Genomic DNA, 27,700 nt, shown 5'->3' with positions numbered 1-27,700 from the left:
ATGTCTTTACAACTTATGACAACTGGAAATGTTTTCCTCGCAGCTCCTTCAACTTTGGAAATAAAAAAATAAATAAAGGAATCGCAGGGTGCAATGTCAGAGCTATAGGGTGGATGAGGAATACATTTGATATTAATGCTCGCTAAGTACTCAACGACAGTATGAGCAACGTGAGGTCTTGCATTGTCATGACCTAGCACTCACCCACGTGGTGTGCAATTGTGGTCATTTGCGATGAAGTGTGCAAAGCATTTCTGTAATAAGGTCCCGTAACAGTCGCATGAAGTGCCACAACATGCTGATAAACCATTCCTTGAATTAAAAAAAAAAAAAAAAAAAAAAGGAGATGACCATAACCTTTCCTGTCCTGCAGATGCCACAACTTTTGCATTTTCAGTGTTGGTGACAGCGTATACTTCCAAACAGCACTTTGTTGCTTACTCTCTGGGTCAAAATGAAGCCATGTGTCATCCGCTGTTTTCACCTTGTGCAGAAACTCACAGCCTTCAGCAACTATCCACTGCAGCTCCATGTGAACTTGCTGTTGTTGCTTAGGTGTAAGTAGTCTTGGAACCCTGTATGAAAAATATGTGACATATGCAAATAGTCATGGAGAATACAGTGTTTTGATTTTATTTAGATTTTACTGGAGCTTTAGCAACAGTGGCTATTATGTGCCAAGAGAATACCATGTGTGTGCTACCTGCCGATATTCTCAGCATCTAAGTCAGTTCCTTTAGTGTTATGTGACGATCTTCTTTCGCAATTACAGAAGCAGTGTTTATGGTTTCAGTGGTGATGGCGCTCCAGGACCAGCAATTTTTGTGATTGAATCACGTCCATCTTTAAACAGTCTAACCCACCTACAGGCTGTGCTACATGGAAGTATAGATTCATCATAAACCTCTTTTTTTGGAAACAAAATTTGAGAGCAGCATACTGCTCTTTTCACATTTATCGTTACATAGGCAAACTGAATAGGCATAAACTTGACTGACTGTCAAGGTCACAACATGCCCAGAAGTCAACTGCACAGTTACTATGTGATGTAGCTTGGTTTGGTCTCTGTAGCTAAGCTAGAAATAGCAAGCAGTACGGGTGTTCATGAAAAATTATGTTCATTCTTTATTGAACAGCCCTTGTATTTATAACTCTCTTCCCTCCTCTGTTCAGCATAAATAACTGACAGCTGCTGGCAACTCCTGCACTTAAGCAACTTTCCATTATACATAACTCTGATGTATTCAATACAGAATCACCTACTGTGCATCCATTTCAAAATTTCTCACTGTCACAGCAGTTACTCTTGACATTTTCTGAACTCAGTAAATGGCAGGTGATTGGGTATAAATGACTCGTTTGGTCGCACAGTCATTTTGGTTCGAGTCCCAGAACATATTTTTGGCAATCTTTTCAGCATATGTTGCCTTATTGCTATTTACCGGTTTAACTGCTTCTCTGGCCCCCTGCTATGAAATGTTCAGCTCTGTCTTAAGTCGTCATATTTCTTTTTCTTCTTTCCACCACTGGCATGCTGGGGAGTTGCAGGGTGCTCTCCATGTTGTAATTTCATAGTCCTTTGAACCACATCAAGCACATGCAAGAGCACTAAAGCAGGCTGTTTGTGAATGTCCATATTTCTGACACTTGAGGCACCTTAACAGGTTTGGAACATCTGGATGTACTCTGCAGTTCAAATAACCAGCTTTAATCTCATTAAGAGACAATGGTGTATTAAATGTAAGGATGATGTTTCTAGCCGAGACTAGATTCCCAACCCTACGTACAAACATTCTGTCACTGCTTGCAATTTAATTTTGAGCAGATGCCTCTTTAGACACTTGCAGAAGATCCCATTCAGAGATCACACTTAGGGATGGGTTCACTGCTTGTGGGGTGTTACTGTAATTGCCATTCCCCCAATAGAGACAGCTCGGATGAGCTGTTCTGAGTTTGTCAAAATTGGTTTTGAGGAGGATATCACAAGAATGTAGCCATTTTACAAATTTAAGGGAGCCTGCCAACCTTTCCTGATAAAGGAGGGTGACATTTTCCCTATAGGTTTCTCTCTCTCTCATGGAGTCGATTATCAGGTATTTTGGTGTTGGATCTGAACTTGTTTCAGTTCTGGACTTCTTTGCTGGAGTGGTGATGTCTGCATGTGTCATTAATTTCTGATAGGGACTGTGATGGAGCTCCAGAAGAAGTGTTTAAGATTATCAGGATTCATATTAGTTTTGGTTCAGTGCCTGGGCTTCCACCCACCACGAAGTCTACCCAGCAAACAATAAATGCACTCAGGAGTGGGACGACAGGGCTCCCCCAGGCACCATACTTGCACTGCTGCCAGCCTGAATCCTGTTCCTTGGTCATGAGAGTAATGGCATGGCAACGACACAGCTGACCCTTGCAAGCAAACCCACTAGCTGAATGATCCTGGCCAAACCATCCAGGACCACCCATCTTGTTGAAGCAGGGGTCAAAGTGGTATGCTGAAGCTGAGTTCCTCAACCACCACGAGCCCCCTTCTGAGTTTCCACAGGTCACAGCACATGGCAAACAAGCTGGATTCCTATGTTAGCCTGGATCCTAGGCATTGGATACCAGTGAGGTCGAGCATCACTGGGAGGTCGAGGTCCCCCTCACTACATACAGGTGCCACGTTCAGGGGATATATTATGTAACACATTACTGAAGGGCTTGAGGGTATCTAACTAGGAAGAGACCACCACATCTATGAAAAGGTTGCCAGAAATCCGGGTCTCTCACAAGGCTATCACTACTATCACAGGGTTAGAAGTATTGTTAAATGTAATCTTGGGGATCAAGTTTAAGAGTTACAGCAGATGCCAGAATCAAATATTCACATTAAGACAAATTATGGAAAGTCATGGGCACATAAGAACATATACAGTAGAAGGTCGGTTATTCGTAATAATTTGAAAAGCTGATTTTTCTTTTTTTTTTTTTTTAATTAATGGTAGTATTTGAGACAAATGTTTATTATGTTATGAGAGTATGTCTGTCTGTCTGTTTTTTTTTTTACTTCGCATATCTGGTGAAGAGTTGGATTAGGAAACCATGAGTGGTCGAGTTTAGTCATTCACTTCTGTAAACCCAATTTTCCCTGGCATATTTCTTTCTCTTCATTTTAGCTACAGATTTCATATCAGCTCAAAACTGTGCGATTTATTATTTTTCTGTTTTTTTACGGTAAAATGTCAACAAAAAGAAACATCACTGAAATGGGCAGAAAACAGGAAGAATGCAATATAATCATATTGATAAGGAACTTGAGAGATTTAGTAGCAAAAAAAAAAAAAAAAAAAAAAAAAGTAAAGCAACAAACAAACAAAAAAAAAAAAAAAAAAACAATTGAACATTATTTTAAAAAATTAGTTAAATATAAATTTTTTTACAGATAAAATTTGCAGTGAAATACCTATCCGAATATACATACATTTAAATAATAAAAATTCCACATTTACATACATATGCAAATGTGGAATTTTTACATATAAGTTATTATTTTTAAATTAAATAAATTAGGTTTTTTTTCACGATATTTTTTTTTTTTTTTTTTTTAACACTATAATAGATAGAATTTATTTAATCTTACCTACGTTTGATTATCCAGAAAATCTGGCTATCCGGAAGAGGTCTGACATTAATTTTTCTGGATAACTGACACTCTATTGTACTGATTTGTGGATCCTGATAAGGCAAGTCATCAAGAACAATCATTTAAGAGGAATAAAAATAAAGTTTGTATAAAAATGGCAAATCTTCAGTGAGGATTGGAGGTAGAACTAGTGAGGTAGTGCTGTACCTTATCGTTATTTAATTTTTCAATTTTCATGGCCCATTTAATAAAATAGCATAAGTTAATGACAAAGTTTAGTGTGGAAGATGCAAAAACTGGATTATTATATGTGAATGGTATTGTGCTATTAAATAACAGCATGCAAGATCTTCAAGCTCTGAATAAATTAGATATGGGTTGTAGACAATGGGACATGAAAATTAGTTACACAAAAAAGTTACAAAAAGATGAGGAGAAATAAGGAAAAGTTAAGAGTGTAGACTAAATGACCAAAAATTGGAACAAGTTGGTAATTCTACATATATAGGAAGAGTTTTTTTTTTAATGTTGATGGAAGGTTCAACATGGAAATAAACTGTGTGGAAGTCAATTAAACAAATTTACTTGCAACTCCCAAGCAAACAAGCAATCAAAAAATAAATTAGCCAAAAGAGGAAAATATTTTTTTCCTCTTTTGGAGAGGAATTTTTTTCAGCCTGGACTGTACTTGTTAACAGGAGAGATTGCTTCTACAGGGATGGGATACACTTAAATAGAAAGGGTGCAAGAATATTTGCTGATGCTATCGAGGCAGTGTTAGGTGGGTCGGAAAACTGCTAGCTTGGGGGGGAGACAAAGACCAATAGATTGACAGTAGCCACTGGCAGAGGTGAAAGAGATTCTTGCACTGCTTCTATTAGAATGAGCAGAAGCCTGAAAAACAAGATGCATGGTATTTCAGAGACTGCTGGGAGCCATTGCGGTACAAGTAAACACATGGGTTGTGTTAGGGTAGCTAAGAATAGAAACAGGTGCAGGTATACTTGCGTGTACACCAATGCTAGGAGTTTAGTAAATAAATTTGATGAATTTGAGGTATTGCTCAAAACATCGAAGGCAGATATTGTTGGGATATCAGAGACGTGGTGTCACACAGATATAAGGGATGCAGAACTGCAATTTGGGGAGTACAACATCTACAGAAAGGATAGACAGGATAGGAAGGGGGGAGGGGTTATGCTATTAGTTAAGAAACACATAAAAACCAAGGAAGTGAAGCCAGTCGACATCGCTGGACAGTGCAGTGTGGAGTCAGTTTGGTGTGACATAAACATTGGGAGATCAAAATTGAGAGTAGGAGTGTGTTATAGGCCTAATGACTCTGATGAGTATAATAAGGAACTGTACAGGGAAATAGAGTGGGCCAGTAAATCAGAGTGTCTTATAATGGGAGATTTTAATTTCCCAGATATTGATTGGAATTTGGGGGCTGGTTACTCACACACTAGCAGGGCTTTTGTGGATTTATTGGATGATTGTTTTCTACATCAGCATGTTCGGGAGGCAACTAGAGGGAGTAATACTCTTGATTTGATTATCAGCAGTGATTCTTCATGCATTAAGAATCTGCAGATAAATGAACCACTAGGTGGCAGTGATCACAGTGTGCTGAAGTGGGATTTACTCAAAGAGGTAACTACCATTAGGGGTAAAGGGAAGGGTTATTTCTTCCGTAAAGGCGACTACGATGGACTGAGACAGTATTTAAATTCTATACAGTGGGACCAACTGATGATGTTACCAACAGCAAATTCAAAATGGGAAGCATTCAAAGAACTTATCTTGGAAGCTACTAGGCTTTACATACCAACTAAGAAATATTGTTCAAGGTTTAGGCCAAAATGGATGTCAGATGAACTAATGAGGCATATGGCAGAGAAGAAAAATGCATGGGATACATACAAATTAACACATGACACAGAAGCCTATGATAGATACAAGTTGATATGCAACCAAGTTACAAAGGAGGTTAGGCAGGCGAAGGCAGATTACGAGAAATCCTTGGCAAGGGATGCAAAGAAAAACAGCAAAGAGTTCTTTACTTATGTAAACTCTAGAAGGAAGGGGATGAATCAGATTGGTCCACTTGATATTGATGGGTCAAGTGTTGATGATCCTGCTCAGGTAGCTAACAAACTAAATGAATATTTTGCATCGACATTCACACGAGGAGTTATTCAGCGAGGGGAATGCCAGAGGTGTATTCAACTCTAGCAGTAAGCTACAGAATCTTGAAATAACTGGGAGTAAAGTGGAGGAGAAACTGTTGAAGATAAACACAAGAAAGGCACCCGGGGTGGATGGGATCTATCCAGTTATATTAAAGGAGGCAGCAAAGGATGTAAGCAAACCCTTAGCCATAATTATGAGAGCTTCTTTGGACTCAGGGGAGGTATCCATAGACTGGAAATGTGCAAATGTGACCCCAATTCACAAAGGAGGATCAAAGGCTGACACAAGTAATTATAGACCTGTGAGCTTAACTTCTGTTCCCGGAAAATTAATGGAGGCACTGGTTAAAGAAGCACTGCAGGATCATTTAGACAATACTTCAGTTATAGCTCAGACACAGCATGGTTTTGTTAAGGGGAAGTCTTGCCTGACCAACTTGATTGGATACTATGATGCAGTCACAAAAGAACTGGATGCAGGGAATAACTTTGATATTATATACTTGGATCTTAGAAAGGCTTTTGATACTGTTGCACATGGAAGACTGCTACACAAATTGGAGCAGTGTGACATTGGAGGCAAATTGCTGCTATGGATAAAGGGGTGGTTGAGGGGGAGAAGACAGAGAGTGGTAATCAATGGACACTGCTCATCGTGGACTGATGTTATTAGTGGAGTCCCTCAGGGCTCAGTGTTGGGTCCATTATTGTTTTCTGTATTTATAATTGATATTGATGATGGTATATCGGGCTTAATGTCCAAGTTTGCAGACGATACAAAGGTTGGCAGGGTTGTCAAGGACACTACTGACAATATGCTGCTGCAACAGGATCTGGAAAGGTTGAGCAAATGGGCTGAGAGGTGGCAAATGAAGTTTAACATTGACAAATGTAAAGTACTACACATGGGAAACAGCAACCCCAGAGCAACGTATCAACTCTGTGGTACTACACTGACAGTGGTAGAGAATGAAAGGGACTTGGGGGTGGTTGTGCAGGCAGATATGAAGTTCTCTGAGCAGTGCAGACGGGCTGCTAGAGTAGCTCATGGAGTATTGTCAATGATATACAGGAATTTTTCCAGCAGGGATAAGGAGGTGATTATTCCATTGTATAAGGCGATGGTCAGGCCACACCTAGAGTACTGTATACAGGTCTGGAGGCCTCATTTCAAGAAGGATGTAGAGCTGCTGGAACGAGTACAGAGAAGGGCAACAAGATTAGTGAATGGAACAAAGGGGTGCTCTTACGAAGAAAGGCTTAAGTTTTGCAAATTACAGTGTCTGGAGACTAGGCACCAGCGAGGTGATCTGATAGAGGTGTATAAAGCCTTGAATGGTTTAAGCATGCTCAATGCTGATGGGATTCTTCCTCTAGCTCAGAAAAATCACCTGAGAGGGCATAAATTCAAATTGAGGAAAGAGAGATGTAGGATAGACGTGCGGAAATTTGCCTTTAGCCAGCGGGTGGTTGGTTGGTGGAACAGACTTCCATCCCTTGTGGTGGAGGTTGATAGCCTAAATAAGTTTAAGGCTCAGCTGGACAGGTATTTTGAACGAACAGTGGGGTGAAATGGAAGTGGATTTTTTTTTTTTTTTTTGGCTGATGCTGCATAAGCTTGCTTTCTTGCATCAAATGCCTCTACTAATGCTAATGCTAATGCTAATATCAGGTTTCTGGGTAAGAAATAAAGGAATTCATCAAAAACTAGAATAAAATAAATTAAACTAACAGGTGGGAGCAATGGCATGGCCATATTACAAATGAGGAAATAAGAAAAAATCCTGAGGTAACTAATATCCAGTCATAGGTAAGTGATGCAAATTTAAGACGGCATGTAGAATAGATTGGAGAAGGAAGATCAACTAAACATATTTGAAGCAAAATGAATGGCAATCGGCTAAAAAGAAATGCATGAGGAAGGTAGACTGATGATTTTAAACAGGCATCAGAGAAAAGAGAGTATTATGGATAGGGCTAAAGGTCTAACAGGAAATAGGATACCCACAGGGAAAATGGTGAATAGTTCACAAGAAACAATTTGTACTATCAGAGTGACCTGTAATAACAGATTTTGTTAATGATATTACAATGAGATTGTGGTTTACGAACACCCAATTTATGAACTCATATCTGGATCTCATGAAGTTTTCCAAAACTTTATAAACAATCACTATTTGAAAATAAAACCAGTAAGAATGAAATATTCCAAAACTTTATAAACAATCACTATTTGAAAATAAAACCAGTAAGAATGAAATATTCCAAAACTTTATAAACAATCACTATTTGAAAATAAAACCAGTAAGAATGAAATATTTGCAGTTTTTTTATGTACTGTATTTAGCATATTTCACACATACTACCCTTCAAAAAATATCCACACTCATCTACTCGGATACTTTTTTTTGGAAGGTATTATATGTTAATTTCATAGTCCCTTTGACTCTGATATTAATATATCATATATCCATTGAACTATAAAGACATGTTTATGAACAATACCAAAGCATTCAAGGGCAGCTGCCCTTGAATGCTTTGGTATTGTTCGAACAATAACAACATCCAACAATAGCAACCCCTCTGATTTTCAGGGAAGTTATTATTGGAAGTAACATTGCTGATCAATTTGTGCTACTGCTCAAGATTTCCCATCATGTCCAAAGGATTTTGTCAAATTTTGGCATCATCACATCAACACTGTTTCACTCTGATTTCCTTTTGCTGCATGTATTGATAATACTCATAATAACTGCAATAAAAACACCAACCTGCATATATGACAATATCTTTAAAAATGAGAAAACTAGATAGATACAGGTCAAAAGAAAGATAAAACTGTATATTTAATATAAAATAAAATACACTGATAAAATTAAAAGCAATAAAATTATGAAGTTAAAAATATAACTGTGCTAAAAGCAATAAAACAATACCAAAGCATGCAAAGGCAACTACTACCCCTTTTGTCCAAAGTGGAATTTTATAGATGATGGTACCTCCCTAAATAACACAAGCAGGATCATGGGAGTTATCCTCCACACATGTGCAAGACTGGAACAATTCAGAACAATCACAGGATCCAATTTATATTAAAAAAGTTGAAAGTTTGCTGTTTTGGAGAGGAATTAAATTGCAGTAATGCTAATGACCACATAACATACACGTCAAGAAATATACTTCTAGCACAGCAACAACACATATTTTTTTAAAAAGTATTTATTGTAAAATACTCGATGTAAACAGAACTGTTTAATTCAGATTAGTGTATACCTAACACATTATAACAAAGTAATACACTTTTAAAGGGACAATTAAAATATACTATGCTGACTGTCCTTTAGCATATGCCTAATAATGTGTAATGATCAGCCTAATTAAATAATGCTCTGCCAAAATTTCATGACTGTAAAGAAAAGTGCATTTTCAAACCTAATATTATCAACTCTTAATCAGGTGAAAAAAAAATAATAATAATAAATAATAATAATAATAAATAAATAAATAAAATAAAAGAAAAACCACCAACCACTAAATGTCTTTTTGGTTTCCTTATGAAGGTTTGAAATTGCAATTCGAGCAGCAAGAACAGCATAATCTGGATGCTTGGTTGTCAGGGTAGCAGCAGTTTCAGCTGCAAGATTATCCAGCTCCACTGTTGTGACACCAGGGTAGAGACCACTGATTACTTTAAGTGTAATAGAGGCCTATATGAAGGGGAAAAAAAGCAAAAAGCAACATTAATAATAATAATAAAAAGTAATCATCTTTTTTAAAGAACAATTTTTAATTTTTATAATAAGCCTCAAGTACGGAAATTCTGATAAATTTAGCAGTTGCTAAATTTACGAGATTCCACTTCCAGCTGGCAAATTTATTTTGGCCTTGTTTAAGATGCTCATGTCTGTGCCCACTACCTGAACTCTGCACTACTTTTTTTTTCTAAATAACTTTCTGTAAACCTTCCTCAGTGATATTTTGCCAAAATTCTAAAAATAATTATTTATATTTATTGAAATAAATATAATCTTGTGGTTTATAATACAGTTGATTTCAGTTATTTGGAACAGCAGTTATTTTTTTGTGGTTTTGGGTTCACAAAAGATGGCAACAAAAATGAAATGTTACCATGTTGACGGAACAAAAACTTCACATGCTTTTTCGCATTGATAAGGGGAAAAGTTTAAAAAAGATCGCTCTCGATATAGGGGTGGCAAAACAAACTGTTTCTGATTGGAAAAATAAATAAATAAATAAAAATAGGTACGCAATTGAACTTTTGTGCAAAAATGGTGGCCAAAGACATCTTAGGAAATAGAGCTACCATTAAGCAGGCAAAAAATGAAAATTTGGACGAGACTTTATACATTTGGTTTCATCAAGAACGAGAGCAAAGGGCTCCTCTTTCAGGCCCAATCCTTCAATCAAGGACTCTCAGCCTTAACGAAAAGTGGGATCCGGAAAAGTGGCCCCTCGCATTTCGCCCCCAACAGATAATGAGTAGGCTACAGAAATGTAAATACAGTCAACTCTCGATAACTCAAATTTTTATTGAAGTCTGAGCCCCTTCAGTGGAGATTCAATGTTAAACTCTCTCGATTACTCAAACTGAACTTCCGATAACTAACTTTTCCGAACAAATTTTCAAAATTACATTCGTGTACAAATTGTCACGTAGCTTTTAAACTAATTTCTCCCCTTTTGTATGTCTTCAGGGTTCTCTTTCCATTGTGAAAGGATTAAACTGGAACTGTTAATCCTTTTACAATGGAAAGAATACATACTTGACCACGAGGGCGATAGTCACATGGTTAGTGACGGAAATGGGGGAGAGAACAGTGACTAATCTTATAGGAGTCTTTTTAGTAACAAGTGAATCTTGTTCTGATTTGTCTAAATTCAAACAATAAAAGTTCCTGCATCTGGCTCTCCTCACATTTCCTGGCGCAATTGACAGCACACATTTGCTGTTTTCGCAGCCTCCACAGAGAAGTACGATACAGAGTGGACCCTTGCTCAATTCATCCCAGCACCCTCACTTTCAGAACATGAAACTAATGCGGCGATCTGTGGCCATAAAAACTCACTGAGTAATAACGTGCATGCCCAACGGTAAGTTGCTAACACTTGGTTGCTTCTGTGTCTTGATTTCTAGTGTTCGTTGAACGTAGAAATTTTGTTTTAAGTAGTCTTTTTTTACTATTGTTATAATTATCTGCTGTCATGCACAGAAATAAGTGTTTCATGTGCAATAAATGTGGCTGAGATTGTACTCATTTCCGAAAGAACATTTAAGGTAATTTATCGGAATCCATCGAACCAGGAAATGTTTAATGAAATGTGAAAAAAAAAAAAAAAAAACAAACTGAATAGCTAATTAATAACATGGTTGCTACTTTCTTTTGTGTTCTAGTGTTCGTTGAACGTAGCAATTTTGTTTTACATAGCTTTCGTGTGAGATAAATCTGGAATTCGATTGTACTGATTTCCGAAAGAACATTTAAGATAATTTTTTAGAATTGATAGAACCTGGAAATGTTTAAAAAAAAAAAAAAAAAAAAAATTCTGAATAGCTAATTAATAATTAATTCATAATTTATTACACTAATTTATATGAATAGTGTATTGATATTAATCGAAGTAATAGTTCATGAAATATGTCATAACATCTTTACTATTTCTGAAATCAAGTCAAGTCAGCCAGAGGCGCCTCCGTAGCCAGGTGCTACGCACTGCTTCTTGGTTAGACCGGAGTCGAGTCCATCACCACCAAATACAGAGGATGTGGAAAGGTCAGGGAATGACCACTGCATATTCCCGGAGCAATATGGCCTTAATTGCTAATGCTCCTAAAAACCAAATAACAAACAAACAAGTCAGCCAGAGTCTCACTGACAAAGTGAAAGAGTTATTTTTATGAATTAAATCAGCATGCTCTTTTTATATATATTACAGGACATTTCATGTGAAGATGTTACTAATTCAATTTGCATTGGACTACACATAATTCAAATCTTTCGTATGAAATGAGAAAATTCATAAATAAAAAGATTTTCAATTATATAGTGGTTTTTTTTTTTTTTTGTTATTGTAATGCTAACTCAAATAATGATCTAAATCCGTGGTGGCGAACCTATGACACGTGGGTCAGATACTGACCCACGAAGGCTTTGTAAGTAACCCACGGGCACGCGTTTATTGTAATATTGGCCCACTTTTTTTAATTATAACAGAGAGAAAAGATAATCGAAAATATTAAACAATTATAAAATATAAACATGTAATGTCAGATTTATAAAAAAAATAAATAAAATATATAAATAAAAAATAACAAAAATCCAAGAGGAATGTGGACGTCGCGCGTCGGCAAACAAGTGTTCTATTGTATTAAACTACGCGTGTGGGTGACTCATTACATTTTGACATAAACTTGGCACGATTTGTCGTTGCATTGAAGAACGGAGATGTATCGGGCTAGTACAAAGTTACCAGCTCGTACTCTCGCAGTACAGTATTGGACTAAGAGGCAGACTCGACGTACGCGTCTAATGTAATGCCAGTTGTAATTAAAGTTATCAACTTTATAAACTTAATAAGCGAGAATTTGCACAATTATTAGAGGAAATTGAGTGCCGATATTCTGGGATTTTGACATACAACAATGTTCGATGGCTCAGTTGCGGCCAAATTCTTAATCGGTTTGTCATTTTATTAGACGAAATAAAGCTCTTTTTGAATGAAAAAAACAATAGTTATGACGAATTTTCAAATATAGATTGGCTAAATGATATAATGTTCTTATGTGATATCACTCAGCATTTCAATGAACTGAATAAAAACTTCAGGGACATGGACAAATTGCATTAATGATGTTTGAAAATATCAAAATATTTATGAAAAAACTTGACATCTTTACTAAAGATTTGGAAATGAGCACCATGAAATATTTTCCTCAATTACAAAAACATTTTCAAAACACTAAAGATTTTGAAAATATTCTTGACATTCAAGAAAATGCAATTAAAAAATATTTAACCATTTTGTTATTATTATTATTATTATTATTAACAGCTACAAAACAGCAAACAACGTGCCTGAGGGTGCAGCTACAAGCTTTCCATGAGAGATATAATCAATTTAAAAGTTTGGAAAATACATTTCGCTTTATTTTATGCCCACATAAAGCAGAGTACGATACAATGCAGCTAAACGATTTTATGTGGCTAGGTATCACTAACTTAGAAATGGAATTAATTGAATTCTAAAGCAGCATAGTGTGGAAAAATAAATTTGAAAACTTGATTTTCGAAGTAGAAGGAAAAATTTCAGAAAGTAATGCAGATAGGCCTAATGAAGATTCCACACTAAAAGTTGAAAATATTATATTAAACGCATGGTATTCTTTACCGAACAATTTTTCATGTATGAGGAAACTGGCTAACGCTCTTCTCACAACGTTCGGGTCCACATATTCATGTGAAAAATTGTTTTCCTCAATGAATTTTGTTAAATCTTCCAACAGGAATAAACTTGGAAATGAATTGACTGCAAAATGTATTAAAGTAATGAACATGAAGTATGTACCTAATATTAAGAAACTGTCTGAAAGTAAGCAACAACAAATTTCGCATTAAATATACTTTTATAACTTTATTACACGTACTGTATCTGTAATTATGTTTGGCGCACTATGGTCATAGTTGCCGATGCGCCCAATAAATCCCGAAACAAACAAACAAGTAATTATGTTAATTATTAATGAAGAATATTTCAAAATAAAAGCGTTTTCTTTTATTCCTTGCCCATTCAAATACTTTGTGCAGAGGCAATACTGGTCATGATGTCACCTGGTGCGGTACAAGGCATCAAATCAAGTTTCGATATTTACTTTTTTTTTTTTAGCTCTTCACTTGCAAAAGTTAAAGTTATAAATCAAAAAGGAAACTAAAACCTTTTTTGGATTATTTCAAAAGTGAGAACCAAAAAGAATCGACTGTCAACTTTATCTCTTAACAAAATGTTTGATGTTTCCAAATAATTGGTACCCTTTTCACCCCCTCCCTCCTTTCTAATTGAGGCCACTAACTTATGACTCACGGGCTAGTATTTAAAAAAAGAAATAAAAATAATTGACCCACTCTTCAAAAAGATTCGCCATCACTGATCTAAATGAAAGAATGCTAAATTCCTTTTGTTAAAGAAAATAACTAACTCAGCAAAAAAAAGTCAAAATTTAGTCACAGAGAATTGTCTTCCAAATTTTTCATTCATTCCAGATTCTTTGTATTTCTGTGAAGTGTATAAAAAAAAAAAAAAAAATTATTAGTGGCTCCGGTTAGCAGGGAAATGATGCAGTGTTCATAGGATGCCAGACATAAAACAATAAATAAATAAAGGAAAAGAATTAAATAAAAATTATAACCGAAGTTAAAAGCAGTTCAATTCATTCATTACATCGAAACCTAAAACAACAGTTAAAATCAAACAAAATGACAGCTGTAAATTTATGGAGTGCATCGCGTGAACAAGCTGAGCGTTGCAGGCAGTGCAATATCTGCATATTATTTTTGCATCTTGATTGATTAATTCTGTGTGTACAAAGTGAAAAAAGTAATATTTAAAACTATAATGGCCAGACATTGCCTAAAATGCAGCCTACAGGATATTAAGATGACAGTGATGTGTGCCATTTGCAATAAACATTAAAAAATACAGAATTTCATGTAAACACTACTGGATTGAGGTGAGTGAAAATAAAAAGGTATCAATAAAGTGAGACAGGTGTACTGGCCTCATTGTATTCACAGAAACCTGCTATAATTAGCCACCTGATTATTTTTTTTCACTAGTAGTGTATATAAAAAAATCTGTATTTATTAATGTCTATTGCAAATGGCATCTTAACCTCCTTCTCCTAAGCTACATTATGGATGTTTTGCCATGACTTATAAAAATATTAAACTTTATTAATAATTAAATAATTTTATTTAGGTGAAAAAAAAAATGAATTTCCATATTTAACCAGAGAAATGAATTGAAAATATAAGTAGGGGGGAAAAAAGAAAATACTAGGGTAGGAAAATGTGGAAAGAGAAAACGGCTGCATTTCATGTTACCACACAGCCACTATAACCGGTTGCATATTATTGCCGAAACCTTTACTTATGGTTTGCTAATCCTCCGCCGTTCTTAGTGTTGCTATTTTTGGATTGGAGTAACAATAAATTATGAAAATTATATACTAATAATCTGCAAATTGATATATTATCCAACGCAATAACAAAACTTTAAAAAATACTCCAGGAACATTGCTAACTACACAATGTTCCTGACTGTTTCTATGTTCTGAAAGTGGGGCCTCCACTGTCTATGCGATTTTAACATGTAGCCAGAATTGCCATTGTCATCTATGGGAGTGTCCACTCTGTATGTTTCTACTCTGTGGCCGCCTCATTATCGGCGGTGCATCGCGTGAACAAGCTGAGCGTTGCAGGCAGTGCAATATCTGCATATTATTTTTGCATCTTGATTGATTAATCCTGTGTGTACAATGGCAAAAAGCGTTCCGTCAATAAGAGGCAAAAGAAAATTGGTAGATGATGACAACCACATTTACGTGTTTTCAAAGAGAACTCTAGATGAACAACATGGAATCTGGGTTTGTGAAAAATGTTCCACCTGCAAAAGGGCATGTTTGGACAGAGGGTTTGGAAGGCCCAGTTGTGAAAGTCTTAACTAAACATAACCATGCAGCTCAAGCTGCAAGGTCGGAAGCATTGCAATTGATTGGTCAAATACGGCAACATGCAACAACCACGAACGAACGGCCACAGCAAATTGTTGCATCAGTTACTGCAGAGGCTCATGCCAATGTCATGGCATTACTTCCTAAAAAGGATTCGCTTAAACAAACCACTCGTCATGTTTGATGCAACAATGGTACTCCTGCTTTACCGAGCAATCTCCAGGACCTAGTAATTCCACAAAATTATCAAGAAATTATTATCGATGGCAACGTACAACAGTTTTCGATGTATGATTCTCGGGACGAACTGCTCCCGGGTTGCATGCTTATTTTTCCACTAGTAACAATCTTCAGTTATTGGCGCGTAGCCAGGAGTGGTTTTCTGATGGAACTTTTAACACAGTACCCAAGCATTTCCAGCAGCTTTATACAATTCATGTGGTTCAATTCAATGCAGTTATTCCAGTGGTCTACGTGCTTCTTCCAAACAAAACTCGTACCACATACGCCAAGTTGCTTCAAGAAGTTAAAAATCTACACCCGGGTCTCCAACCCCAGCGACTTATTACAGATTTCGAACAAAGTGCCATGCAAGCCTTCCAACAAGAATTTCCTGGTATTGTAAATACCGGTTGTTTTTTTCATTTTTCCCCAAAGCGTTTGGCAAAAGGTACAGAATGAAGGTTTAAAAGCTCGATACGAACAAGACCATGAATTTGCTTGTTGGATCCGAATTATTTTGGCATTGGCATTTATTCCTCCCGCTAATGTTTTTCAAGCATTTGAAGATTTAGTTGAGGCTGATAACTTCCCCATTGAAGCTATGGTGATTGCAAACTACTTTGAAGATACATATATTGGAAGAAGACAACAGAGAGGCCAGCAATTACCCATTTTTGCCATCGAATTGTGGAATGTTTACACACGAACACTGAATGATCAGCAACGTATCAACAACGGCGTGGAGGGGTGGCACAGGGGATTTTCAAGAAACTTGTGCTACTTTATTCCCAAATATTTACCGATTTATTGATTCTTTAATGAAACAACAAGGGCTGCACAATTTCGAAATTACACAACTAATTGCCGAATTCAGGCAATCAAATAAACAAGAAGTATGCTGCAATTTCTGCTAGAATCAAAAGAATAGTCCAAGATTTTCAAAATCGTAATGTGATCGATTACCTTAGAGGCATTGCATACAACTTCGAGTTTTAAACAATAATAATGTGTATTTATTCTATTAAAACAAAATAAATTAGAATTAATAAAAAATTAGGTGTATTATTTACATTTCTGTAGCCTACTCATTATCTACTGGGGGCGAAATGTGGGGGTCCACTTTTCCGTAAACCACAAAAAGTTAGGAGGTGACCAGTCTTTTACTGTGAGTTTGGAATCCGACAACTCGGAATTATAGGTGGAAGTCTTTCTGGTGTGTTGCAAGCAAAAAATTTTAAGTACAGTTTCTCAAGTTTATCAGTGAAGAAAGTTTAGTTCCATCCCAAATTTTTAATGCTGACAAGACTGGTTTATTTTTCAAAATCTTACCCAAACAAACATTTGCCTCAAAATGTGACTCTTCAGCTAAAGGACATTAATCGAGTAAGGAAAGTGTGACATTACTTTTGTGCAGTAACGCATTCAGGAATTTAAAGTTACCACTGTTAGTCATAGGAAAATCTGCATTCTTAAAAAAACTCTTAAAAAAGGCCTGCACTCTTAAAAATGTGAAATTAAATGCCCTCCCAGCTAAGTACACATCACAAAAATCAACTTGGATGAGCTCAGATCTTTTTAAAGATTGGTTTTTCCTCTCATTTGTTCCCTTAATTAAAAAATAGTTAAGGGATCGAGGACTGGAAGAAAAAGTGGTTTTATTCATTGATAACACTCCAACCCACTAAGTAGAAGAACAGCTGAGATCTGGCAACATCTTTGTAAAACTTTTGCCACCCAATGTTACTGCACTATCACAGCCTATGGAACAAGGATTATAGAAGCTGTGAAGTCACGGTACAGAAAGAAGTTGATAATCTCACTGTTAGAACAACAAGAGGCGCTTGGAGAAAAATCAAACTTTATGGGCCTTCTTAAAGATGCCAACATAAAGACAGTCATTTATTTTTCTGCTGTAGCTTGGGATGAAACTGATAAGACTACCCTTATCAAATGCTGGAAAAAACTTTGACCTGATGTTCCAATGGAAAGATCTGAGGAGGAAATGGATATTTCTTCGGATCCTGATGATGACAAGGATGATAATGATTTTGTTCAGTTATTTCAGCATTTAGGGGGTTATTCAGACATAACAAATGAAGATATTGCCCCATGGATAATGATCTAGGACAAGGGTCCCCAACCTTTTTCATCGGAGGGCCACATAGAAAATTCATAACAAATGGCGGGTCGGAGTCGGTGCAATTTTGACGACTAAAAACACTGTAAACCAAAAAACGCAATTTTAGCAACTTCACCAGGTCAAACGGGGTGTACAAGATATAAAAACTATAAATTATAAACAAGGGATATTTATTGTAAATAAAGACAGTCATATTAAAAATCATAATTTTTATTATTATAATCACATTTGATATTACAGAAATAGCATATCAATGAGATGTTTGTAGTTGTTTTGATTTAGCAATAATTGAAATGTTAGGTTTAATAGTAGAAGTTCCCAATCTTAAAAAGTCTCGCAAATGTTCATCTGTCATTCTTGAATATAGGTAAGTTCACATAGGTAAATGCTACCAAAAATAGAAATTATTCTTCTTGCTAATTTTTTTAATTCTGGAAATTCATTTTCTGTCAAAGTTTTATAAAAGTTAATTAATGTTTCATTTTTCAATAATGTTTTCAGGTTATCTTTACTTTGAAGATCTATGATTTCTAATTGTAGATATTTATCTATTTGCAAAACATTTACATCAAATGGATTCTGAAATAATGTAAATAATTTTCTATTGTTTTCGAAATCAACAAATTGATCAACAAATGCTTCATCAATAATTCAAAATTTCGGACAAAATTGTAGGTAGAAAAATCACAATTGGGCATATTATTATATAAACTTTAACAACACAAAAAATGGGAAAAATTATTTTGTTCAATTTGATTTTTAAATAATTCTAATTTTTTCTGAAATGCTTTAATATTGTAGAACAAGTCATTTACAAGTAGATTGCGACTTTGAAGTTTTTTATTCGATGTATTCAAATGTTCACAAATATCTGTTAAAAATGCAAGTTCCCATAACCATTTAGGGTCTGTTAATTCTGGGACTGGTTTTAATTTTTCATTCATGAATATGTCTATTTTGGTTCTGAGTTGAAAAAATCTTTAACACATTACCGCAACTCAACCATCGCACCTCCACATGATACAACAAATCACCATATTCGCTTTCGATTTCCTCCAAGAAAATTTTAAACTGACGATGGTTCAGGCCAGTTTTTGTGTATAAAATTCACAATGCTAATTATAGTCGACATGACTGAGTTCGAAAACAAAAATTTACCGTACAACGATTGCTGGTGAATAACACAATGAAATTGCATAGGTCTTTCGATGTTTTTGGAATCAAAATATTTATTAACATGGCCGATGAAACCAATATTTTTTCCAACCACATTCTTTGCACCATTGGTCGTAATTGCTGTCAACAATTCCCAATCAAGCTGCAGGTAAACACTTTTGATACGCTATAAAATATGTTTTCACCAGAGGTTCTATTCTTCAAGCTTTCAAGTGCAGCCAGTTCTTCTGTGACTTAAAAATTTTGATTTATACCGCGTATGTAAATGAGTAATATCTTCACTTTCATCAATTGCAATCGAAAAATTTATAAAATCTGTAAATTTTTATTTCAGCTGATCTTTAACATTAGCAGACGAGTCTTCGATTCTTCTTGCTAAAGTTGATGCTGATAAACTTATAGCAGTGAAGTGCTTAACTTGATCAGGACATATTTCTTCTGCAATTGATAGGCACTCTTTTCACAAACTCGCCATCAATAAAAGCCCTCCCTTCTTCAGCAATGAACTGAGATGCTCGCAAACTAGCTCTAATTAAATTTAAATTCTGATTAGTGAAACATGTCATCTGTTGTTGTTGCCTCTTGAAATCAAAGCTCAGCTCTTGTAATTTCTTGTTTTGCAACTCTCCTCGAAGTTTGAATGAGAATAGCTGACCAGGAGAAAGATTAATACGCGTACTCATCTTTACATTGCAAACTGCAAAGAATGCATTGCATACAATTCTTTCACCAATACTTGATTAATATTTAGATTAGTGTTTAGCAATTGTTTTAACAGTTGCTTATTTTAACTTTACTACTTCACTTTTTGATAACTCGTGTTCGCCGGAAATACTCGAGGCTATAAACTTATAGCCTTGGGCACTCACACTGTTGGGATTATCAACATCGCAAGAAACACTGCTGCCAAGTGGAAGCGCACAGAGTTGCAACGATGTTACAAAATTATATTTGGATGCATTTACATTATATTTTGATTAAAAATATCCTTATATACGATATGTAGCAACCAAAAAAGATTTCTATAGAATAAATTTCACAAGGCAGATGAAATAATCTTTCGGGCCAGATGAAATCATCTGGCGGGCCGTAGGTCGGGGACCCCTGATCTAGGACATCAGATCCTCACTGAGGAAACAACTGGAACGAGGCACAATGAAGTAACCGGTATGCTGGAGAAGCTACTGATTTATTTTGAGAGACAGGATGACACATCAGCTGGTGAGCTTCTGACCTTGAAGCGTCTGCGAGATCGTGCGGCCCAAAAGTGAGTTTCAAAATTAAAGCAAAGAAAACATTGAGGATTATTTCAAGTAAGATTCTCAAAAATAGTTTTGTTTTGTGTTGTAATATTTTTGTGTAATATAATGTTCCACATTAAAACTTTATTTCTTTGTACAGTATTTTGTTTACTTACCATACTCTTTTACTTTTTATAATTTTACTTTAAAATATTGTTTTATTAATTTAATATAAAAACCAATTTAGTTAAAATTTTGTTGTTTAGTACCTTTAAATAAAAACTGGTGTGTTAAAGATAGCTTCCAGTTAATATGGACTTTCACTAATCTGGACCGAGTGCGGTCCTGTCAAGTCTGGATTAATGGGATTCCACTGTATACAGGTGACCCCCGCTTAACGCTGATAATTCGTTTCGGAAAAACAGAGCGCTAAGTGAATGCCACATTCCCATAAGGTAACATATGTATTTGTGAGTTGCAGTCGGTGCCATAGGATATTTATTAATCAATAATAAACGGTAGTGAAAAGATGCCCAAATACAATGTTGGTAAAAATATTTAATATTCAAATATTTGTACATATAAAATATTCTGCATTACATACGCATATAATTATGTGATAACTACTTATGTATAAAAATTAAACTTAAAATTCCAATTAAAATCATGCATTTAATTGATCTAAATTGATTTAATTTAATTTAATTGATGAATTTAATCATGAAAAATGTGCCTATTTTGGCCCTCTTCCTGGTAAACTAAAAGGGATTTTAATTCAAAATCCCCCCCCCCCCCCCACAGCGTTACCACCCAACAATAAAGTCAACCGATCCTTTGCTTAGAAACCTGGCATTTTTTTTTCTTCTTTCAATATGAAACTTCTTTTAGGCATTCATTTCCAAAAAAAGTCCTGCTTCATCTTTGTTAACAACTTGTTGAGAAGTATAACACATAATACCTCTCTTCAATAATTTTAACAAGTTCTTTTTTGAAAGTTTCGGCTCCTTGATCTGCACCTGCGGTTCCTCCCTGGATTTTAAATCTATTCAACCAGCCCTTACTAGTTTTAAATGGTTCCACATTTTTTTTTTAGGTGATCTTTCTTCGGATCACCATATAGACTAATCTTTTTTTTTTTTTTTATATTTAACTTAACTGAATTCTGCATTGGATATTATCTTCAATAAAATTAGTTAATAGTCTCTCCATTTCAATCCTAATAGCCAACCTAGCCCTAGTTGCTTGCAGTGGAACAGCTGTCTTTCCCACTGCTAAAATTAATTCTTTATTTTTATGATTGTTCTTACAATTAAACCTGTCAGTCCTAAATTATAGCACACATTCACTTGTCGTGGATCGGAATCGATTCGCTTTCTTACATTTGTAGTCTTCATATTGCATCCAGACGTTGTTGCTTTTTCATTCTTATCCGCCATTATTAACTCTTCGAATATGTAACTGCATTGGTTGCATTAATTATGATACAATGTTCAAGTAAACTGTCCGTTACGGACGATGTCTAATACTGTACTGTGTGATGACTAGACTTCAGATAAATGCATATAATGCAAATATTACAAGCAATATACTTGATCATTTTTTAAAATGTTGATCTCGGAACTACGTAACAAGTCACTGTACTGCAATTAAATTAGCGTGCAGGAAAATTTCTCAAATCAGTGTGGGAAACATTTTAATGCTGTTTTGCTATTCATTTTCAAGCTATTGTCTCCATCAGATGAAACATTTTCGTTAAATATGCCAAAAAATGCAATCTGTACGCTGGTAAAAGAGCATTATAGTGATTTGTGACAGTGTTATAGTCAGATACTGGTTTATAATACAAGAACAGCGTTACAGCGAATCAGCATAAAGCGAACCGCGTCATAACGAGGGGCCTGCTGTATAAGAGTACAGCAATATTAGAACTTTTTTTAATATAAAAAAATATTTTTTTGCCCTAGGGCAGTCTTCACCTCCATGTTGACACTAGCAGGTTAATAAAAACTAATAAAAATAAACGTGAGACATGAATTTCAATTTCCAATAAAGAAATAATTCATCTGCCAGTATAATCTTGTCTGGAACCACATTCAATAACTGGTGTGCTTCCTTAAAATATTCTTTCAGATGTAGTCACTGCAGTGTAGTGTAAAAAAATAAAGATTAAGAACATTTGCTTGAGCAATTACAAACACAGTGTTCTTATAACAAACTTTCAGACAAAACTTACAGGATCAACGTATTCCATATGCAGGCCATAGCAAAGCTTCTGAATCCTCGATGTTATTTTATCAAACATTACCTTTTCCTTTCGTCCATCTACAAAATTGAAATTGAAAAAATACATATATTATTGTAAACTGAGGTAATATTAACTATTAGGCAACTTGAAAAAGTTAATGACTTAAAGAGCTATTTTTCAAAGAATTAATGACAAAATATTATCTCAGCTACAAACTGAAATGATTTTACATGTTAATCCGATTCAGTTACTCAACCTAAGTATGACCTACTGATTGTGCTATCTCAGGCTAGAGTAATTAGATTAAATGAATTTAGGTCAGTTCAATTTAATTTATTGCATTAGGAGTGAAAAGGAGTCAATTAGGAGTCAATATCCCAAACCAACTAATGTCATACCTACTAAATCTTCTGCTGGGATTTAACTCTTCAAGTCATTGGTTCTTTTCTGTTGAGAGAACAGCTAACTCATACAATATTCACTTTTTTTTTACCACTTTGAAACTCTGATTGCTAGGCATTTATTCATAAATTTCAAAAATGGTAAAAGTAGCAAAATGCAATTTAAAAGAAAACATAACTACCTTAGAGCATATTAATACCTACAAACAATATGCAATAGGTGGCATCAGCAGTTACTCATTCTTATTGTTCTAAAAAGCCAACAAGCTAAGACTAAGACAATGCAATTACATTTAATAATAAGGCACAGTACAATTTTGGAAGACTTTGTCAAGGAGGTTTACAAGGATGGGGGTTTCAAAATATAAATAATTAATATCTGCTTTCAATATATATTAATTTTAAATGAACAAAATTTTTAAAAACTAATAAAAAATCATAAAAGAGCAAGAACATTTGTAGTGATATTTTTTCCTTAAATTTGAATCAGCTTCTTAAGACTGCTAATATCTTTCAGTTTGTTTTCACTAAAAACAAATGAAACTCTTGACATCTCACATAAAAACTGAACTATTTGCAATTCTGTTTAACTCTGGGCTAGATATTCTTGATATTTTATATGCATAACACCAAAAATCTGTTTCTGACACTTTGGTTTTAAATCCAGGAATCATAAATCCAGGCAATCATAAAGAACAGAATTTTCTGAAATTTTCTTTACAAACAAAATCATAAAAACCTTGATAAAAACTAAAAACCTTGTTAACTTTGTAAAAAAAAGTAGCGTTGGGTGTGATCCCAAAGCTACTTTTTTACAATATTTTTCTCTATTAATGTCTTAGAGGCTTTGTTATTTTTTTAGCTGAGTTTTTCACTTTTTTCCAGATCTCTATGGGGTAATTGCTTAAAAAATTTAAATACCTAACTTATAAAAAAATTTCTTGATTGGGGTCATCTAGTGACCCCACGTGGCCATCAAACGTAATAACATTGTTGTGTTATAGGGGTTGTGTGTACAAAGGGACTGTAGACACTTTGGATCGCATGGTAGGAGAATATACATGCTCTCATAACACTATGAATTGGCCATTGGTGATATTTTTACAAATTCTGAATTTGGCAGCAGTCAATGGATTTGTTCTGTACACAAAGAAATACGAAGATTACGAATGAGGTAAAACTTTTAGAAGATGCCTATTCCTTGAAGAATTAGGAATGAATTTGGCTATCAAAATACATTAACTGAGAATTCTGAAGAAAAACAGGAACCGTGTGGGCAAAGTAAAACACCTGGAACTGGTGCGAACCGTGGTCACTGTACTGCGTGTCCCAGTAACCTTGATAAGAAAACCACAAAAAAATGTAAGTGTAATCGGTTTGTTTGCAGGAACCATACCAAGAAGTCAACCATATGCCAATCATGCAATAACCAGAACTAGTTAATGTTACAGAACTACTTCATTACCAGTATTTAACTTAGCAATTATGTTTCATTTAATTTTTTGTGTGTTATTTCTACTAATAAACGTTTATGTAGATTTGTATTGCATTTTATTTCGTATACTTAGTAAACAGAAAATATTTATTGCTGGGGTCACTTAATGACCCCACTTGGTCATTTGCATTAAATTTTTGGCGTGGTCATCGGAAGGTTAAAGACATAGGAAAACAAATTTAGACTTAATCTGGTAAAATTAAGGCCAAGTTGAATTCAATAAACAGAAAAAAAAAAAAAAAAAAAAACATTTTCCAGAAAAATTATTCATTTATCCACTACAGATCTAAGTCAGACAGAACAAGGTCCAAGTTTCTCCACAAAGAAGTAAGCAACCCTGTAACCATAATTATAAAGACATCCTTGAATTCAGAGGAGATCTATGTAGATGGGAGATATACAAATCTCTCCCCAATTCATTAAGGACAATGGACAGCATGGATTAGCAGAGACTTGTCAGCTTGACTTCTGTTTCAGGGAAAACTTAAGGCGCTATTGGTTAAAGAAATAATGCAGGACAAGAATGCAGCCATGGAGCAGTCACAACAGATCTGTTAAGGATCAATCTTGTTTGACCAAACTGATTGGAAACTATGATGCAGAAACAAAGGAACTGGATGCAAAAAATAATTCTGATCATATACTTATTTTAGAAGAGCTTTTGACACTGTTCCACATAAGACTGCTGTACAAACTGGAGCAATGTGGCATTAGGGGAAGTTACTTCTATTGATTAAGGAGCTAATTATCTCATTGCCTAAAGCAATGATTAGGACATACATTGAGTAATTACAGGCATGGAAGTCTCATTTCAGAAAGAATGTGGATCTGTCAAAACAAGTGTAGAGAACAGCAATGAAATTAGTGCAAGAAACAAAAGGGTGCTCTAGCAGGAAAGGCTTCAGTTATGCAAACTACAGCATCTAGAGACTAGGCAACTGCGAGGAAATCTAAATGAGGTGTTTAAGGCTTTGATTAAATTAATTAAGATCAATGTTGATGGAACATTTCCTCTAGCTGAGACTACACGAGGGAGGAATAAATTCAATTTAAAGGAGGATGGTCACAAGGTGTTTCATCCACAAACTTGAGAAATGGATAGTTTGAATAAATTCAAGACAGTTATTAGAAGTGCTGTTTTTTTTTTTTTGTTTTTTTTGTTGTTGATGCTATATAAGCTTGCTTTCTTGTATAATTCGACACTACTAAAATTGGTTGCTACTCTAGCTGACAGAGATGGAAGTTATCGAATTTAATGTCAATTCCAAAATTAGATTTTACAATATACAAAATTAAACAAGACTGATTAAAACAAAACTGTGATCAAAAATTCAATGTTATATATTCACTGTTTCACAATTCATGGGTCACACATCTATAGTAATCTAGAATTCAAAAAAGTAAAAATAAAATAAAAAAATAAAAAGTTTTTAAAATACACTAGATGATTATTATTTGAACCAGCATGTAAGAGAAAAATACTAAGAGTGAGAATATTTTCAACCTCATTATTACTCACAAACCACAGGAACCATTGGCAGGTAGTGATCATGCAGTAGTTAGTTGGAAGATGAAGAAAGATGTTGGAATAGTTAAATGCACAGGTTTTAATTTGAGAAGAGGGGACTATGACAGTTTACAGTGCTACATAGCATCTATTAATTGAGCAGACTGCAAAATTAGAGAAAATATATTTGAATTATGGAATACCTTAAAAGCAAAAATCACACAAGCCACGAACACATATGCAACCATTAAGAACACATTGCATGAGGATGCCGAAATGGATGAATACGGAGCTGGCCAGTAGTACGGGATAGTTACAGAGTGACAAAAAGTACTGACACTTACAGCTACAAGTTGATCTGTTATAGTACCACATATAAGAATAGGGAGACAAGGTATGAGAAAACACTGGCTAAGAGAGCAAAGAATAGGGTCAAGGAATTTTTCATGTATGGGAACACAATGAAAAAGAAAGCAAATCAGGTCAGACCTTTGTGTATTGGGTGTGGGAAAGTCTTAGATAACCCAGGTGATGTTGCCGATGAATTGAATAGGTATTTTTCATGAGTTTACTGACAAAACACCCTTCATTCTAAGAGAAGGCTGTGTGAGTGAGGCTGAGCCAAATGAAATTGGTGATTTTGAAATTATAGATGTCTGTTTATTAGAAAAAATTTGAGTATAAAGGCAAATAAGGCTCCTGGAGTTGATGACAAATACCCAATGATTTTGAGGGAAGTCGCCAGAGTGTATTGAACCACTGAGGTTAATTATGAGGACATCCTTCTACTTGGGGGAAGATTCCCTTGGATTGGAGAAGTGCCAACGTATCGCAAATACATAAAGGTGGTTCTAAGAGTGAAGGCAGTAACTACAGGCCAGTTAATCTGACTTCAGTGGTAGGGAAAATCTTAGGGGCAATGATTAAGAGTGCAATCTAGGGGACAGAAATGGCATTTGAAGAACATTCACACATGGTTTTGCTAACAGAAAATCATGTTTAACTAGCCTAGTAAGCTATTTTGACACAAGTTACTCATGAGCTGGAGGTAGGGAACAATTTTGACATAGTTTATTTGAATTTTAGCAGAGCATTGGACTCAGTCTCTCATGAGAGGTTACTGTCTAAGCTGGAATATGTTGGGATTACTGGAAAGATTCTAATGAATTGTTAGGTGGCTGCAGGGCAAAATGCTGTGATTAATGGATATTCTTCAGATTGGCATAAATTCAGAAATAGAATCCTCAAAAGGATCAGTTCTTGGAACACTGTTGCTGCTGATTTTCATAAATGATATCGACAAAGGGATAGAAGGCATGATATTAATATTTGTAGATGACGTAAAGACTGAGAGTTGTTTATGATTAGGGCCAAGCAGTGCTCCTTCAGGATGACTTGAACAGGCTTAAAGGAATGGTCAGAAAGGGGGCAACTAAGTTGCCCCTTTTCTTACCATTGGAGAATAACAACCCCAAAACAAATTATACACTTGGTGGGGTTGAATTAAAAACAATAGAGGAAGAAAGGAAACTAGGAGTTACGATACAGGCAGGTATGAAGTTGACTAAGCAATGTAAACAGGAAGACAGGAAAGCCCACGGTGTCCTATTGATGATTTATCGAACATTATCCTATAGAGATAGGACATCATAATCAAACTGTACAAGGCAATTGTAAGACCAAATTTGGAATACTGTGTCGAAATATGGAGACC

At 35.2% G+C, this 27,700-nt stretch overlaps 1 protein-coding gene across 2 annotated transcripts in view; it reads right to left on the bottom strand.

The window, feature by feature from the left end:
• Positions 1-27,700, bottom strand: part of RnrL (Ribonucleoside diphosphate reductase large subunit) — a 206,738-nt gene that overhangs the window by 161,357 nt on the left and 17,681 nt on the right. Inside the window, exons 2-3 of one of the 2 annotated variants that reach the window (XM_090381486.1) lie at positions 22,572-22,660; positions 9,344-9,521 (exon numbers count right to left, since the gene is read on the bottom strand). In XM_090381486.1, the coding sequence (XP_090237612.1) occupies positions 9,344-9,521; positions 22,572-22,660 (267 nt within the window). The remainder of the gene's footprint in view (positions 1-9,343; positions 9,522-22,571; positions 22,661-27,700) is intronic. The other variant, XM_090381487.1, reaches the window with a different exon arrangement.

Source organism: Mastigoproctus giganteus, chromosome 9, assembly GCF_048544385.1.
Source record: "Mastigoproctus giganteus isolate SK-2022 chromosome 9, ASM4854438v1, whole genome shotgun sequence".
Taxonomy (NCBI): Eukaryota; Metazoa; Arthropoda; class Arachnida; order Uropygi; family Thelyphonidae; genus Mastigoproctus; species Mastigoproctus giganteus.
The sequence above is the reverse complement of the archived record's forward strand: the minus strand, read 5'-3'. Positions and strand labels throughout refer to the sequence as shown.